At 37.7% G+C, this 19,395-nt stretch overlaps 1 protein-coding gene across 9 annotated transcripts in view; it reads right to left on the reverse strand.

Moving 5' to 3' along the window:
- Slc25a26 (solute carrier family 25 member 26) overlaps positions 1 to 18,981 on the reverse strand; it is a 132,959-nt gene extending 113,978 nt beyond the window's left edge. For 2 of the 9 annotated variants that reach the window (XM_071618424.1, XM_027954540.2), the window contains exons 1-3: positions 18,840 to 18,981; positions 8,900 to 9,056; positions 4,983 to 5,092 (exon numbers count right to left, since the gene is read on the reverse strand). In XM_071618424.1, the coding sequence (XP_071474525.1) occupies positions 4,983 to 5,092; positions 8,900 to 9,056; positions 18,840 to 18,872 (300 nt within the window). In that variant the 5' untranslated portion in view covers positions 18,873 to 18,981. Of the gene's footprint in view, positions 1 to 4,982; positions 5,093 to 8,899; positions 9,057 to 12,409; positions 12,517 to 18,633; positions 18,805 to 18,839 lie in introns of those variants that run through there. The other 7 variants (XM_027954542.3, XM_027954539.2, XM_027954543.2 and 4 more) reach the window with 6 other exon arrangements.
- Positions 18,982 to 19,395: the final 414 nt, after the last annotated feature.

A 19,395-nucleotide genomic window follows, 5' to 3' on the forward strand; every position in this document is an offset into this window, starting at 1 on the left:
ATATTAAAATTCTCTCTCTCTAAAAAAAAAAAAAAAAAGGACTAAACAGTGTTGAAAGAAACTGGAAAGACAAACACGTATATGGATTGAAAAACTTAACACTATTCAAGATAGCAATATTCCCCAAACTAACTTACAGATTCAAAGTAATGCCTCTCAGAATTCTACCATGTTTGCTTCTAAAATTCACATGGACAGACAAAGTTCCCCCCTCCAAAGAATACTAATAATACTGAAAAGAACAGACATGAAGAACTCGTGTTGATTTCCATACTTACTTACATAGTCAAGATGACATGGTACTGGTGTAAAGACAGACATACGGCAATGGAATAGAACTGAGAATTCAGAACTCTTTTTTTGTAAGGTTGGGGGGCTGGTACTAGGAATTGGGGATTGCACATATTAGGTAAGTGCTCTGCCACTGAGCTACATCCCCAGCCCTATTTTGCTTTTTGTTTTTTTGCAGTACCAGGGATTGAACTCAGAGGCGCTTGACCACTGAGCCACATCCTTAGCCCTATTTTGCATTTTTTGTATTTTGTTTAGAGACAGGGTCTCACTGAGTTGCTTTTGCTGAGGCTGGTTTTGAACCTGCTATCCTCCTGCCTCAGCCTTCCGAGCCATTGATATTATAGGTGTATACCACCGTACCAGGCTCCTATTTTTTTTTTTGAGCCAGGATCTTGCTAAACTTACTAGGCTGGCCTCAAACTTGTGATCCTCCTACTTTAGCCTTCCAAGTTGCTAGATTTCAGGCATGTGCCACTACATCCCGCCTCAATTCATTTTTGATGTGAGTGCCAAGGTCGTTCTATGTAGGAGTGGGGGTGGGGTAAAACAGCCTTTTCAAAAAAGATACAGATAGGACAAGTAGATATTCACAAGCAAAAGAATAAAGTTAGAGCACTTCTTCTACCATATGCAAAAATTAACTCAAAACAAAACAGAAAACTATAAAGACATAAAACTCTTACAATAAAGCACGGGTGTATTATCTTCATCACCTTCGATCAGGCAAAATTTCTTAGATATGATACCAAAATTACAAACAACATTAACATACAATGGACATCATCAAAATTAAAAACTTGGGGTTGGGGTTGTGGCTCAGTGGTGGAGTGGGGCACTGGGTTCGATTCTCAGCACAACATACAGATAAATGAATAAAATAAAAAGTTCATCAACAACTAAAAAAAATATTAAAAACTTGTGCTTCAGAGCACACTATTAAGAAAGTAGAAAGACAATAAATAAAATGGGGGGAAATTTTTGTAAACCATACCTCTGATAAGAGACTTGTGTCTAGAATACATGAAGAACTATAACTTGATAACAACACACCCACACACACACACAAAAACTACAATTTAAAAGAAGTAGAGATCTGAATAAGCAGTTCTCCAAGCACACAAGAAATGTTCAAGGGGCTGGGGTTGTGGCTCAGTGGTAGAGCACTTGCCTAACACTTGAGGAACTGGGTTTGATCCTTAGCACCACATAAAAATAAATAAAATAAAATAAAATAAAGGTACTGTGTCCATCTATAACTAAAAAACAAAATTAAAAAAGAAAAAAATTCTCAAAACTGTTAGCCATTAGGAAAATGCAAATCAAAATCACAATAAGATACCAATGAATAATTACTAGATAGCTATAATTTTTTAAAGACAGATAACAACGGAAACCTCACTGTTGCTGATGAGAATATAAAATATAAAACGGAGGTCACTTTACAAAACAGTCTGGTCAACTCCCGAAAAGGTTAATGTTACCATCTGGCCATAATTCTAATTATATACCAAGACAAATAAAAACATATGTCCACACAAAAAGTTGTACATGAACATTGATAACTACATTATTCATAATGGCCCCAAATTGCAAATAACCCAAATGTTCATCAACCGATGAGCGGATAAGTAAGATTTAAAAATCCATGCAATGAAATATCTGGCAAAAAAGGAAATAAAGTGCTGATATATGCTACAACATGGATGAATCTGGAAAACTACTTTAATAGGGAAAAAAAATCTCAAAGACAAGTAACAGGATTGCATTTATATGAAATGTCTAAAACAGACCAAGCCATGCAGACAAAAAGTAGCCCAGTGGTCATCTGGAGGGGCAGGACCTGGAGTACAACACAGAATGACTAATACTAGACACGGGTTTTCTTTGGGGGGTGATAAAAATATTTGAAAATTGACTCTCACGATGATGGCACATCCCTACGAACATACGAAAAACCACTAAATTCTTTACTTTAAAGGAATGAATTGTGTGATGTATAAATTATATCTCAATAAAGCTGTTTTTGAAATTATCTTTTTTTTTTTTTTTTGGCACCAAGGATTGAACTCAGAGCCACATCCCCAGCCCTATAAAAATTTTGCATTTTATTTAGAGACAAGGTCTCACTGAGTTGCTTAGGGCCTCACGAAGTTGCTGAGGCTGGCCTTGAACTCAAGATCCTCCTGCCTCAGCCTCCCCAGCGGCTAGGATTACAGACATGCACCACTGCACCCGGCTAAAACTATCTTCTTAAAGTTAGTATTTATTTTATTTTTCTGTTAAGATCTCCCTTTTCCTTACCCCTAATTTACCATATTTGTAAGCAAAGAATAGCAGATTACAAAACAATTTAGATTCTCAGTCAAATTTGCTAAGGCAGAAAAAGTGCATAGAAAACAAAACCATAATATATTGCAATTGTTTTATACATATATATTGTTTTTATGTAAATGTTACATATTATTTATATTTGCTGATTCATTTTCCAAGTTTTCTAATGTAAACATATACCATTATGAGGAAAAAAGGTGGTGTTCAATTAAGGACCCTTTCTTTTACTGTGTGGTCCATTCCTGTTCACACTCTGCCTATCACAATGCTGCAGGCCAGAAGTGGTGACCCAGGCCTATAATTCCAACTACTTGGAGGCTGAGGGAAGAGAATCGTAAATTTGAGGCTAGCCTGAGTAATTTAGTGACAGCCTGTCCCAAAATTTTAAAAAAATTTTAAAGGTCTGGGGATGTAACTCAGTGGTAGAGCACTTCTACTGGTATGACCAAAATCAATTTAAAAAAAAGGGGGGCGGGAAATAATGGGGGAAAATAACACTAGTAGAGAATAGACAATTTCTAGCTAACAAAAATAATGTTAGTAGAAATTAGGGAGAAATTCTCCCTTATATTGGGGAGAAAGGATAGAGAAAGGTATATTAATGAGAAGAGTGAAGATAGTTTAGTTTTTATTAGTGCTCCTCTGAATTAGATTTGGTTTGTCTATTTTATTTTTTTTATTTTTAATTTTTTAGTTGTCAATGGACTTTGTTTATTAATACGCGGTGCTGAGAATTGAACTCAGTGCCCCACACATGCTAGGCAAGCACTCTACCACTGAGCCACCACCCCAGCCCTGGTTTGTCTATTTTAAACCATAACTGTGTACGCTTTGGGTATAAGACATTTTTCCATTCACATTATGAGTTTTTCTTTATCTCATGAATTATTTAAAAAAGGGTTTGTTTTCTAAACTCATGGTAATGACAACCTGGCATTTGTTTTCATCATAGTTGGTTGTCAAATCATATGTACAACGTTGTCTCTACTGTACTTGTTGAAGCTCGCCTGTGGAATGGGGTGTCCATTTTTGTTAACTTTCCAAGTATGCTTGAAATATGTATTTCTTAACTGTTGAGGTGAAGTCCTATATAAATCCATTAGACCAATTCATTGTGTTGTTCACATCTTCTACATCCTGAGTAAGTTTACATCTGCCTAGTCTGAATGCTTTCAGAGATGTGACTATCTCCAAGTAAGACTATACTGCTATTTATTTTTCTTATCATCTTGTCTGGTTTTGCTTCATATGTTCTGGACTATGTTATTCATATAGTTCAGGCTTGTTACATCTCCCAGAATTGTTCCTTGAGTCATTATGTTCTAGACTCTCTGGTGCCTTAAATTCTTTTTGCCCAGTATTAACATAACACAACTCTATTTCATCAGTATTCCCTAAATTTAGTAAAGTGAGGAAAAAAACAAATCTTAATTCCCATCTATTTCTCACTAACCTATGAGATAAACCACATTTAAGCTAGCATCCTGCCCTGCAGGGCTCAGACACTTGACCCACAATCTGGAGAAGCTGCAGGGAAAGATGGGAGCTGGAGAACTGTTAGCCAGAGGCCAAGACAGTAAGCCAGCAGAGATCAGGGACAGAGAGATGCTGCAACAGTGCCCAACCCTAAGCCCACCTTCTGAGCATAAATGCAGCTGCTGCTTAACTTCCTTTACGAACCTTCTGCAAATTTCTCTGTGGCTGACCTGACCCATAACTAGGAATTTTGGGAAAAACAGTTCCAACTCAGTTATGCTGACATAATACAAAACCAACACAACCTACAGGTGAAAGGGTTCTTCCATTTCTTTCATTTAATGTTTTGTGTGTCATTATTTTAGAACTCTCTCTCGTTTTAGAACAGCTGAATTTTTCTTTCATCCCCAAGACTATCTTTTAACTGACATGTATGATTCACCTACATTTATTGTGATTTATGCCTTTCATAATTTTATTTTTTAAAAATATTTATTTATAATTTTTTAGTTGTAGGTGGACACAATACCTTCGTTTTTATTTTTATGTGGTGCTGAGGATCAAACCCAGTGCCTCACGCATGCCAGGCAAGTGCTCTACCACTGAGCCACAACCCCAGCTCTTCCTTTCATAATTAAAAAAAAAAAAATTATTTAAGAGAAATAAATACCACCATAAAAAAATAAAAAATGTCAAGAAGTATTTAAACATTAGACAGCATATACATATATTGAAATGTTACATGGTATCCCCTAAACAGGCACAATTTTTCCTTTTTTTGTATCATTTGAAAATAAATTTAAAAAAAAGAAATTTGTACCAAAAAAAAGTATGCATGATTTATATTTCTGAAGTCTATCACATACTAACTTGCAACTCACCACTTCTCCAGCAGAGGCAGCCAACATGTGCTTCACAGGCATCAAATACGAAGATGAATCAGTGTACAAACACCATTTCACATATTCATAGGTGAGGAAAAATGCAGCAGCTGAAATTTAAAACAAGCCAGTCTTTTTACAAAGCTTAAATACACATTCCCACCATAAATAAATAGTTTTTTCCGAAAGGTATGACAATAATTATTACATTATGAGACAACAGACAAACGTAACTTTTTTCCATTACTCTTTCAGAATTTACTGAGCCCATATTATATGCCCAATCCCAAATTAGAAAAATGCAGACAATGTGATCTCACACTTGGTCATAAAACAAACATCTACACTGGTTTATAAATAAGTCAAAAATATGAACATATGGCTTTACTTAAAATACAACGTGTATTCTATAATGCTTTATTATTGCTGGTTACCCAAAATAGCCATAGCTACTTTTTAATGTCAATTTTTTTTTTTTTTTTGGTGGCACTAAGGATTGAATAGTGGTGTCCTCCACTAAGCCACATCCCCAGCCCATTTTTTATTTTGAGACAGAGTCTCACAAAATTGCTTAGGGCCTCGCTAAGCCACTGAGGCTGGCTATGAACTTGCAATTCTCCTGCCTCAGCCTCCCAAGTTGCTGGGATTAAAGGTGTGCACCTCTGTGCCCAGCTAATCCCCAGGCTTTTTATTTTTTCTTTTGATTTTGCAATCCTCTTGCCTCAGTCTTCCAAGTTGCTGGGAATACAGATGTGAGCCACTGCACCCTCCTACATCAATTTACCCCTACAACAAGGAAACAATCAAATGCTTAATTAGAACAGGAAATCAAAATCTCAGAAGAGCTATCTCTATCACCATGAACTAATTATAGCTGCACATGAGGGCTTTAAACCTTGTACTGTTAATCAAAAAGTGTTTATCATGTCCATAAAAGATAAAGAATGAAAGAAAAAGGAATCACAAATTCATCTTTTGAAGGACACTAGAATATATCAGCCAAGTCTGAAACACTCAGAAAAACTGCCTGATAGTAAAACTCAGTGATCTGAGGCTGCCAAGAAATATGCAGGCCCGCAGTCCACAGAAGTCACTACCAATTCAGGGACCTGGCACAGTTAACACAGGCCTGTTCCCGTGTGTTCTTCATACAGCTTGTCACACTTTGGCCCACTACAATATCCCTGATGGCATTCAGCTGTACGTTCTGCAGCTACTAGCATCTCTATACCCACCCCAAGGTAAAGGAAGAAAGTACTAAAACTTCCTAAGTTTCATGGTCAGCTGCCTCAAGCTTGCCCAATTTTGTGACTACTTGTGTGATACTTCATGTCTTTTAGGTCTGTAACCTCCAACCCCTGTCCCCAAGTGCACAGCATCCAAAAAAGACTCCACTGGTGAAAAATGATGGCACAATAATATTCCAAATGAGGATCAGAGCAAGTAATCAAACAAGGAGAAATGGGCTGATAAGAGTCTCTTCTAGCCCATCCCCCACCCCCAGCAAAAAAAAAAACATGCCATACTTTCTTTACATGTGCTATTAAAAAGGGAATAAGGTGGCTGGGGCTATAGGTCAGTGGTGGAGCACTTGCCTCACAAGTGTGAGGCACTGGGTTCGATCCTCAGCACCACATAAAAATAAATAAAGCTATTGTGTCCATCTACACCTAAAAAAATTAATAAAAATAAAGGGAATAAGGCTCCTAAATGTGGGCCTTCAATATGGGTCTTTCAATCTTCTGTCCCCTCCATGCCAACCCCTCAGCTCTGAAGATTACAGTGGCATTCTGTACCTAGACTAGAACCTTAACCAACAGTTAAAGACAAAAGAAAGCAGAAAGGAAAATGCAATTCATTCAAAATCTGTAGGAAGACAGCAAAAGAATTAAAAAAAAAAAAAAAAGCTTTGACTTCTCTTGCACCCTCCATCTGCTGAAGTTGTGTGGATGGCAAAAAAAAGCAAGAAAGGCAAAAAAGATACCACTGCCCCCATTCTGCACACACACCCCCACACACAAGTTCAAAACCACATTCTGTATGTAAATCCTCAGTAAAGAATGTAAAATAATCCTGTGATCATTGAGACAGCATCATGTACTCTAAGACTACAACTAATACTACACCTAACCCACAGGAATGCTTTTGTGTAATATGTAAGAGACAAAGATCTAAAGAACAATGAGTATAGGTGAAGGAGAAAGCCAAATAAATCTGTGACCAAAAAATGGGGACTTAGTGACATATTCCTGTACAATCCCCTAGCTCAAAGGTTTTTAAATTTGTCTGCATATTAGATTGCCTTGGAATTTTTTAAAACCACCAATGACCAGGACATACCTCAGATGGATTAAATCATAATCTCTGAGGTGAGCCACAGGAATCAGTATTTAAACTCTTCAGTGATCAGGTGAGTCCAATGTGGACAAACTTGGGACATATCCATGCCCCTCACACCCTTAGAGCCATGCTTGACATGGAATAGGTGCTCAATTATAACTTGTTATAACCAATTACTCAAAGTATTAAGGCATACAAAAAGTCAAGATAAACCCAAAACAGCTTGCTGTTCAACAGGCTGCAGGGCAAGGAGAAGGGGAGGTAATAAACAAAAGGACAGAAATACTATTATTTGTGGTACAATCTTTATGTGAATGATATGCTCACAGATCTGGCACTTAAAGGTCAGATTAACCTAAGAGGAAAAATTTCTTATGAATTATCCTGAAAAAATAAATCAAAACCCAGAATTTAAGAATCTCCTAGGACTGTGATTTTATGGATGTGTATTGTGTGCCTTTTTGTTATTATTGGTTTAGTTTATTTTCAGTGCCACAAGAAGCATTCATCACCAGCTAGGGATGTGGCTCAGTGGCAGAGTACCTGCTCAGCATGCATGAGGACTTGGGTTCAATCCTCAGCACTGCAAAATAAACAACTGAAATGAGAAAAGTATCAGCAAGACATGTACCAAGAAGTAGATTCCATAAAACAGATTATACTGTTGCAGAATAAGAGGGGCATAAGTCACATGACTTCAAAACCAAAACAAAGATGCTGAAAGCGGAGAGCAGTGGCTCACACCTGCACATCTGTAATCCCAGCGGCTCAGGAGGTTGAGACACGAGAATCGCAAGTTCAAAGCCAGCCTCAGCAAAAGCGAGGCGCTATGCAACTCAGTGAAACCCTGTCTCCAAATAAAATACTCAATAGGGCTGGAGATGTAGCTCAGTGCCCCTGAGTTCAATCCCTGGTACAAAAAAAAAAAGATGCTGAAATCAGAATATCAGGTGGAAGCCTGTAAAAAACACCTGCATCATCTAAGTACAATTAAAAGACTCAAAGATTGAGCTCACCTGCTACACAAGAATCTCCAAGTATTTTAAACTCTTCAGTGATCAGGCGAGTCCAAGTTATCCAACTTGGCTCCATACTAGAATCACCTGGGAAGCTAACAAAAACTGCTGATTGTCAGACAAGACCCAGAACCTATTTCTGAGGGTGAAACACAGGCATCAGTATTGTTTAAAGCCCAGGAGATTCCAATATGCAAGCAAGGTTGTTCCTGTTTCTCTCTCTGTACTGGGGACTAAATTCAGAGGTGCTCTACCACTGAGCTACATCTCCACCCTTTTTCACTTTAAGTCAAGGCCTTGCTAGGTTGCCCACGTGGGCCTCAAACTTGTGATTCTCCTACCTCAGCTTCCTGAGTCGCTGGGAAATTGTTTTTCTATTACAAAGATACTGTAAGGGAATCCCCAGTGCTACCTATTCAAAAATTGTGGGTTAAACAATGGAAAATAAAATCAGAAGATTAGTTACAACACAGAAGGAACTATGTATCCCCTCATACCATTCTGAAAATAAGTCCTATTATCTTGGCTTTATAGCAGTAAGAATATCAATGTCATGTTTACCATTAGGAAAGGATCCAATAGCAGCAGAAGGAACACCAGCATATATTCCGCGAAAACCACCAGCCTTATAAAATCCTTGGGGACTCTGCAGCCTGGTTTTAATGGTATCCAGAGGAAATAATATCAAGTCAACAGAGGCACCTGCTACCCCACCAGCCTTTAAAAAAAAAAAGGAGGGGAGGGGAGAAAAAGAAAAAAAGGTTACAATAAAATAAGGCCTCTGCTATTTAGGGGCAGGAAGAGGAAGAAGGAGGTAGTATTTAAACATATTTCTTGTACCTTTCAGTTCACAAACCTTTGCAAAAAATCCAAGGACTTTCTATCTCTACTCTAGATATTTTCCTAGGAAAATAACAAAAAATGTACTAAACTTGCAAACTGTTTTATATTAAATTTTCTTTTTAAAATTTTTATTATTTAAATTTATTTTTTAAAACAAATTTAACATTCATTTTAATATACTCAAAAAATTTTTAAAGCCACAAAAGGAAGGGGAAAAAAAAAAACTCTGCAAGGTAAAGAGTTCAGTCTCCTACTCATTTGCTTTTAATGGTTTACTGTTGTATACTTCCAAAGTTACCTTGGGCACACAAAAGCAAATATGAACATACATTTTATTTTTCCTTTTTTTAAAAAACAAAAGATAGTATACAATATGCACTACTCTGCGCTTTCTTTCATCTCACAATTTATCTTGGTGACCTTTCCATATCAGACCCAATGTTATATTTTTGTCTTTTTAGCTTAGTAAGTAGTCAATCTGCATTAAGGGGTTTTTTTTAAGATTGTTTTCTGAAATAGCTCCAAATCTTTATTCATCTAGATCTGTATTTTAAGAATTACATGTCTAAGGATCCATATAGTACTTTTTATTGTTTATTATATTAAAAAATTCACTGATAATTTTAAAATTAAGTGAGTAAATCAATTAGAAAAAATTGGCCTGAGCTAGTCATCTCCCAAGAAATATCATGCTGCTATAGAGAAGCTGCAAATTAAGCTGATTAAAAACTAAGTTTATATCTCATGATTATAATGCAATATATGTAGAATATTTTAAAACTTATTATACTTGAGTGGAAGAAAAATGAAATTTCAAAAAATATGAACACAAAGATAGGTCAGAATAGATATTATTTAGATATTCTAAAGGCAACATTTACAGATGTGAATCAAAATCAGATTACAGTAAGCAGAAGAGAAATAAAGAGGAAACTCAGTATTCCTACACAGAATTTAACTGAATGGCTAACTTTTCCTTTCTTTTGAATTCTGAACCAAGTGAATGTATTACCTCTTCAAACTATAAAAATATATATTTAAAAACTATACACTCCACAACATGAAATTTAAAAAAAAAAAAAAAATCAAGCTGGGTGTGATGGTTCCCACATGTAATCCCAACAGTTCAAGAGGTTGAAGTAGGCTGGTTTGAGACCAGCTGCAGCAACTTAGTGAGACTCTAAGCAACTGAGCAAGACCCTGTCTCAAAAAATCAAAATGGCTAGGGATGAGGCCCAGTGATAGACTGCTCCTGGGTTCAATACCCAGTAACAAAAAAAAAAAAGGAAAGAAGGAAAAATCAGTACTAGTCAAACACACAGGCAAAATTCAAATTTAGTTTTTTCCATTTTTGAGTTCACTAAATACTCAAGTGGTATAAAGCTTGGTACCAAGCAAACAATATCTGCTTAACCTGGGCCGGGGTTATAGCTCAATGATACAGCACCTGCCTATCAGGTATGAGGCACTGGGTTGATCTTCAGCACCACATAAATAAATAAAATAAAGATCTATCAACAAATAAAAAATTTTTTTTAAATCTGCTTTACCGGCCATTCACCATAAAGCCACTCCAAGACTTAACTAGAAAAATGACTGATGAGAAATCCAATAAGGCCTATTTCTTAATCAACTAACATGAGTAAATTATTAAAAATTAGTTTACACTAGAAAAGTTGACACCATACTATTAATACTGCAGTACTATACAATTATTCTGGAAGACAAGAAAGAACTTCAAAAACCATGAAAGTCTGCCTGGCACAAGACCTGAAAGGGAAACCAGTCATTCAAAGAGCACAGGAGACAGCTACACACAGTACTAATAGACCAACCACCTGGGGGGCCTGGTGTGCACCTACAGTTCCAATTCTGGGACTTTGTCGCCTTGGACAACAAAGCAAGACCCTCGTGAAAGAAAGAGAGAGAGAGAGAGAAAGAGAGAAAGAAAAAGAAAGAAAGAAGAAGAACCAGGGGTATGGGATTTTTTCTTTCAGGATATAATGGTTGCCTTTCTCAGTTCTGGTAAAAAGATTCAGAGGTAATGAAAAAAAAAAAAAGTTGAAAGGCCACCTTTTCAATGCTCCTGTCACTTGTTCTTAGAGATTTTTTTATAAAATTCAATAAGTAAATGAAATATTTTGCCTGCCTTTTAATTTTCTTAAAACAAGGAAAGAATAAAACATGATGAGATGGTCTGTTACAAAAAAAAAAAAAAGTGGATTCTTTGAAAACATGCCGGGCTTTATTCTGATTTTCTCTTTCACCTTAGGAGAGGGCTTAGTGAGATGAGTAGTATCTGTTTCTCAGTTTTAATCAATAAGTTAGTCTTTTAATCTACTTGGGTGCTTTGCATGCATTGATTTCTCTAACGCATTTTCATCAGAATTCTTGTCTTCTAAGAATAAAATGAGCAGATTCAATCTACTTATCTAGTGTAACATTAATCAAGGTACTAATTGCTTCTGTGGATTTCAAGCTTCTTTAACTAGTGTCATTTAAATTCATGAGAATGAAAAACAGAAACAGAACAGCTAACCCAGAACCTGAAGAAGGCCTGTATCTTCAACCACACAACATATTTAAGATTTAAACAAATATTTGATGAAGTGCTTCTAATTTTACATCAATATTGTTTTATACTTGATCATACTAGCCAACATCAACTGGATTATAAAGAAATCGGTATATTCCATTGTTCTGTAGTCTGAGAAGTTTATTTTATCATGATTATTTATCCAAAAGTTATCAGGCAACTTGTTAGCGTCAAGACTTACAGTAGCTTACACTAAAAATTGTAAATTAAAAACTAGAAAAAGTCCAAAGAAACCAAATAACCCAGATAACCAATAAACTCTGATAAGCACAACAAGTTATCAAGATCTTAAAATCATACACATGGATAAATTACACGCCCTACCTTAAGTTAATAAATGTAAATAGTCCTGCCAGGCTATAGAGAAGAAGTATTTAATTAGTGCTTTGAAATTACTGGAAATTTTAAAAGATCTAGATTTTATGCTAAAAAGCCTTTTTCTCAAGAGGAGGCTGACACACAAAAACCAAGGACAGGAGATCATCACTGCTCAACCTCTGAACAAAATGAAACTGTGTACTTTAAGTAAAATCAACACAGGCCATCAGCCTAAAACGACAGGCAAGAAGAACCAGGCTGCTCAGGGGACCCTTCCTCCACAACTGAGAAGCCAGCAGATCTGAAGCACCCACCATCATCCTCCTCAGAGCAGAACTGCTGCTTCCTATGATCTTTGCATTCGCCAGGCATTCTCCCCACAGCATTCCTTGTCCCCTCTAGTCCAGCCTGGAAATCACAGCAAGACTACATCTCAAAAAAGAAAAGTAAAAGAATCTAAATGTCCATCCACAGGAATCATGTTAAATCAATGTTATATCCAAATAACAAATTGCTACATAGTCTTTAAAAGAACAAGGTGGATCTGTATTCACTAGCACTGACATACATGTTGTATTTTGAGGTTAAGTGAGATATAGAATATGTGCTGTATAATCCCCCCTTAAGAACACATATAACTCTGCACAGGAATAACTAAATCTGAAAACACACACAAACTACTGGAAGCTATTACCTCTGTGGAAAGAGATTTGGGACAAGAGGCATTATTGTTAACTTGTTAATTTTTTATATTGCTCATATTTTGTAATTATGAATTGAATATTACAAACATCTGCTTAAAAGAAAGGACATTTGAAATCAATACTTCCACCTTTCAAAAAAAAAAAGAGTCCCAAATTCACTGATACTCAGTAGGTACTCAGCAGAAATAACCAAACTTCCCTTCACAGACCCTGAGCTACCTCCTCTCCAGCTACTTTCTGCACTCTGCTATAGAACTTGGGGCTTCATTCAATCCAACTACTCTGCTTCCCCAACATAGCCTGAAACCTCTCATTTCTGTACTCCACTTAGGTTTCTCTCTAAGCCTAGAATGCTGTCCTATCCTCCTGTTGCCCACCTACTGCATCGAGCAGATCACTTTCCTGTCTTGCCCTACCTGCCCCCATTCCCCTTACTCGCCGGTACACACACACCTATCAAAATCCTGTCCATTCCTTTCTCTAACATAAGATAACTATAATTTTGTGGGTTAGTCTCTGTGACCTCTATTCTGTACCATGGTCTACCACCAGTCTGTTTTGGTGCTAATACCATGCTATTTTTGTTACTATTGCTCTGTGGTATAGTTTAAGGCCTGGTATAGTGATGCCACCTGCTTCACTCTTCCTGCTAAAGGATTGCTTTAGGTGCGAAAAACATGCATTGGAGAAAAGATAGCCTCTTCAACAAATGGTGCTGGGAAACTGGAAATCCATATGCAACAAAATGAAATTAAACTCCTATCTCTCACCATGCACAAAACTCAACTCAAAATGGATCAAGGACTTAGGAATAAAACCAGAATCTCTGCATCTAATAGAAGAAAAAGTAGGCCCTAATCTCCATTATGTGGGATTAGGCCCCAACTTCCTTAATAAGACTCCTGTGGCACAAGAATTAAAATCAAGAATCAATAAATGGGATGGACTCAATTAAAAAGTTTCTTCTCAGCAAAAGAAACAATCTGTGAGGTGAACAGAGAGCCTACATCTTGGGAGCAAATCTTTACCCCTCACACATCAGATAGAGCACTAACCTCTAGGATATATAAAGAACTCAAAAAGCTAAGCACCAAAAAAACAAATAACCCAATCAATAAATGGGCCAAGGACCTGAACAGACACTTCTCAGAAGATGATATAGAATCAATCAACAAAAGTATGAAAAAATGTTCAACATCACTAGCAATTAGAGAAATGTAAATCAAAACTACTCTAAGATTTCATCTCACTCCAGTCAGAATGGCAGCTATTATGAAGATAAACAATAATAAGTATTGGCAAGGATGTTGGGAAAAAGGTACACTCATACATTACTGGTGGGACTGCAAATTTGTGCAGCCAATAGGAAAAGCAATATGGAGATTTCTGGGAAAATTGGGAATAGAATCACCATTTGACCCAGCCATCCCTCTCCTCAGTCTATACCCAAAGGACTTAAAAACAACATACTACAGGGACACAGGCACATCGATGTTTATAGCAGCACAATTTACAATAGCTAAACTGTGGAACCAACCTAGATGCCTTTCAATAGACTAGACGAATGGATAAAAAAAATATGGCATATATACACAATGGAATATTACTCACAATAAAAGAGAATAAAATCACAGCATATGCAGGTAAATGGATGAAGTTAGAGAAGATAATGCAAGTGAAGTTAGCCAATCCCAAAAAAACCAAATGCTGAATGTTTTCTTTGATATAAAGAGGCTAATCCATAGTGGGATAGGGAGAGGGAACATTGGAGGAATAGACGAACTCTAGACAGGGGAAGGGAGGAGGCATGGGGTTATAAATGATGGCAGAATGTGATGATCATTATTATCCAAAGTACAGCTATGAAGACACAAATTGGTGTGAATATACTTTGTAAACATCCAGAGATATGAAAAATTGTGCTCAGTATGTATAATAAGAATTGTAAGGCATTCCGCTGTATATAAATAAGAACAAATAAATAAATAAAAATAAAATAAAATACACTGGTACAGTTGCAAAAAGAAAGAAAAAAAATCCTGTCATTCCTATGGCTGCAACCAAATACCATATTGCTCATAATGCCATTCCCAATCTCCCAGACAGAATTAAATGCTACTTCCCTGACTCCACATAATTTTGCTTATATCTCACTTTAGTTCTAACCATGATGTTCTGCATGAAAATCCTTCAGAGTGCACCTCTGTCTTCCTAAATATCTAACCCAGCATCATTTACACAGCAGGGCTTCCCAAATGGAACTGGAAGATGATAAGCTAACACCTTATAAAAAGACTGAGTGTTCAGAAGAAAAACCACAGCGGATCCTATGTGGTTCTCCCTGTTCTGGTCTGCTACAGCAGTTACAACAACTGAAAGCCAGTGTTATCCGTCTGCTGCTATTTTTCTTAGCATTCCCCAGCCACAAGGACAGCTTTACGGTGTATTTCGGTAGACTTTTCCAGAAATCCTGTTTATCAGCACCTCCTATTTAAAAGGGCTGTGCAGAGTTCAGTTTTGTTTAGTGAGGCTGTTCTCAAGAATGCAATAATACTTCTAGACTCTGAGTTGAATATTCTTCTATTTCTCTAGAAATTCTTTCAGATTAAATATTGCCTAAGAGCCAAGTTTGGCATCAGAAAGACAATCTCAACTGGGGTCTCCTTAGGAACTCTTCTAAGCCAATATTATCTTCATTCTAAACATGAGGAAAATACTGTCTATGCTTCACTAGAATTACTTTAAGGTGAAATGAGAATAAAAACAAATAAGTGAACCTATCATAAGCTCAGCAAAATGCCTGGCCCTTAAACAATTTTCAAAATAAATATACATTCTCTTTAGAATTCTGTGACTATAATTATTCTTAAAAGTTTACTAATACCAATCTGACATGCCAATATTAAAATACACACACACACACACACACACACACACACACACACACACATAGAATACTTTACCAAAGATTGAAGAGTACAAGTCTTTCATTAGCAATAATGAATTAAAAACTCTCCTCAAAGTTGGCTCTCTAGACAAAAATCATCCACTGGCTGATGCAAAAGAAAACCTAAATCATGCAATGCTCAAAAACCTTAGAGAAATACTAGTGTTCACATTGTTTTATAATTCTAGGATTTGAGTTTATAAGTTAATTTTCAAAAAGTTAAACACCAAACTGTGTTATAAATTCAGTTACAAAAAAGCTGTAAGGGGCTGCAATTGTAGCTCGGTGGTAGAGCACTTGCCTCACACTTGTGAGGCACTAGGTTTGATCCTCAGCACCACATAAAAATAAAATAAAGGGGGGCTTGGGATGTGGCTCAAGCGGTAGCGCGCTCGCCTGGCATGCATGCGGCCCGGGTTCGATCCTCAGCACCACATACAAAGATGTTGTGTCTGCCGAAAACTAAAAAAAAATAAATATTTAATAAAATTTTCTCTCTCTCTCTCTCTCTCTCTCTCTCTCTTTAAAAAAATAAAAAAAAAAAAATAAAGGTACTGTGTTCACTTACAAATTTTAAAAAGTTTAAAAAAAAAGGTGTAAAAGCACATGTTAAAATGCTCAGTAAGCAGTTAAGTTGTATCTCTATTTGCAATTACACAGCTAATTTTTGCTTTACTTGGGGTTTTGTTTTGCCATGCTGGGACCAGAACCCATAACCTTGAGCACGCTGGATAAGTGCTCCACCTCTAAGCTCTATAGCTCAACCTTATTTAATTTTTACCTTCTAGTATGAATCCATGAAGGCAGGGAACATACCTTTGGGGCATTCTATCCCTAGTACCAGAGCAAAAGCCAACAAATATATCTGCTTAAACCTAACTTGTAGAGGTGGGACAATTGTAGGTGGAACTACTATGTTTCTTTTATTTGGCACAGCATTATTCTTACTCAAATTTTGTCTGATAATTAAAAAAAAAAATTAAAGTGATTTTCAACATGTAGTATTAGGGTTTGGAAATGGAAACAAAAGTATATTAACAAACAGAATATGATGGCCTCAACAACTAAGGAGGCTAAGGCAGGAGGATCACAAGTACAAAAGCAGCTTCAGCAACTTAGTGAGACCCTGTCTAAAAAACAACAACAACAACAAAAAAGGGTAGGGGGTGTAGCTTTAGGTGGTAGAGCACCACTGGGTTCAATCCCCAGTACAAAAAAAAAAAAGTACATTAAAAAGTCATTTATACCTAAACTTCCCAAAACTAAAACTTTCTAAGTAGTCCTCTCTTGAGCTAAAAAAAAAAAAAAAAAGAAGAAGAAGAAAAAGGAGGAGGAGGGAAAGAAAGGCAGAACCATTAACTGTGTGCTAAAAGAATAAAATGCTTTCCCTTCACTTGGAATGAACTCGAACTTCTTGCAATTTCCACCTACTGGTCCTAATTTAATCTCCACAAAGAGACAGGAAAAGAATATACCTGCATGTGTATCATACCTTAATAAAATTCACTTTAAAATAATTGTTTTTTAGATATATTTTTAGTTGTAGTTGGACACAATATCTTTTTTTATTTTTATGTGGTGCTGAGGATCGAACCCAGTGCCTCACAGTGTGCTCTACCACTGAGATACAGCCCCAGCCCAAAATAATTATTTTGTTAACTCTAGCACTCATTTCTGTTTAGTATTTGCTACTGTTATTGACTTGAGAAAGTAAAGGGAAGCAGTTAAGGACACAAACCCCCAGGTTGCACCACCTAGGTTGGATTGAGCTTTAACATAAAATGAACCTCAACTGTGTGACTTTGGACAAGTTTTCTAACCTCTTTGTATCCCAGTTCCCTCAACTGAAAAACTAGGGTAAGACTTCAATTGTCTGTGAGAATTAAATGGAATAATATATAATATAAGAGGTTATCCCAGTTCCTGACACAGGAATGTTAGTTGTCAAAACTACTATTGCTGTCTCACCTGCTAGACTGGAAAACTCAATGAAAGTGGTTATGTATGTCTGTACATCTCTACAGACCTAGCTTATACACATCTCAACAAATCTAAAGCTATCATCCCATACATTTGGCTAAGGAACTTCTTCCTTCCACATGTGCCCACAATACTCTGAACCTAGACTACCTGTCATTTATCCCCACAATCACTTTACTATTCTGTCTCCACTACCTGAGCCTTGTAAGTAGGTCTGTCTTGTTCACCACATTATATCCAAGAGTGCCTCCCAACACTGGTTATGTAAGTGAATAAACAGCTGTGGGCCTTCATTTATTCTATGAGATGCATTTTCAAAATTATGTGTTTATGGACTGGGGCTGTAGCTCAGAGGCAAACCGTTTGCCTAGAATGCGTGAGGTCCTGGATTCATCCTCAGCACCATATAAAAATAAACAAATAAAATAAAGGCATTCTGTCCATCTACAACTAATAAAAATGAAGAGAGTCAATCTGTCCTGTTCACTTCTTTACGTGTCCCCGCCCAAATAGAAGCTCCAAAATATTTGAGAAAGGGCTTTATGTTCTTGCTCTTTTAAGTCAAAACGTGTTGCCTCTCATAGTTGCTAAGGAATTTAATAAGCCACCCATGGACTCCACAGAAAAGCTACCTGTGCTTTTCAATGTTTCCTCAAAGCCCAAGGTTGGAGCAGAATAAGCAGATTAATTATGTATTGAATGATTAGGTGAAAATGTCATTTTCTACGACGGAAAAAAGACACAGCAAAATGACAACCTTAGTCTTGTAGAGAGGCGCTGTGAGCGATTTTAGCGACAGGTATTTTTGTTGCTTTTTTTTCCCCTTTAGTTGCATATACTTAATCTCGAGTTTGAAGTGATTATGGTGTATAAAGGAAGTAGAGAGGGCGCAGAGAACAGTAAGTACCTCTCGTTCCCCCTCTTGACGTGCGGTCACAACACGTGGCCTCGGGACCAGGCACCGCCACCGCAGTAGAGCCCGGGGCTCCGTGGGAGACCTCGCGGTCAGGAACCCGAGGTCAGACCTGCGCGCCAAACCGGAAGGAAATCCCCATGGGCTCCACTGCAGGCCTGCGGCACTCCGAGCATCCCACCCTGCTGCCCCGCACTCACCACTAGCGAGGCGGTGAACCCCGGCTGCTCCATGTCCTCGCAGACCGGGTCGAGGGTATCACTAGAGACTGAGCCGAAGCCGGTGGCGGCCCCGTGCGCAGGGCGCCGCCATCTTGGGGGCGGGACCTTCGGTGGGTGTACTTCCGGGTTCCAGTGACGTCAACCACAACAACTGCACGTGCAGCCCTGGGGAGCTTGGCTGGGAGGGGCGCGCGGGAAGAGAGACCCAGCCTGGGCGGGTGTGGGCCAGCCAAGTCTCGCGGCTCTTCTCGGCCTCCGTTTCCGGCAGCCCTGCGATGATACCTGTAAGTGGAGGAAACTCTCGCGAGCAAAGGAGCCCAAGCTGAGACCTAGAAGAGGAGCCTGAAGCGAGGGCGAGGTCCCCCAGAGAGGGGCCGCTCTTCTGAAGGGAGGCCCCACGGAGCCGCAAGACGAGCTACAGGACGCCTTAGCTGTGATTTCCTATTATTCCAACCCAAATCGGTTATCTAATTTTTTTAAACCTTTATTTATTTATTTATTTTTATGGACCGCTGAGCCACGGCAACCCTAGACC

Source organism: Marmota flaviventris, chromosome 1 (assembly GCF_047511675.1).
Source record: "Marmota flaviventris isolate mMarFla1 chromosome 1, mMarFla1.hap1, whole genome shotgun sequence".
Lineage (NCBI taxonomy): Eukaryota > Metazoa > Chordata > Mammalia > Rodentia > Sciuridae > Marmota > Marmota flaviventris.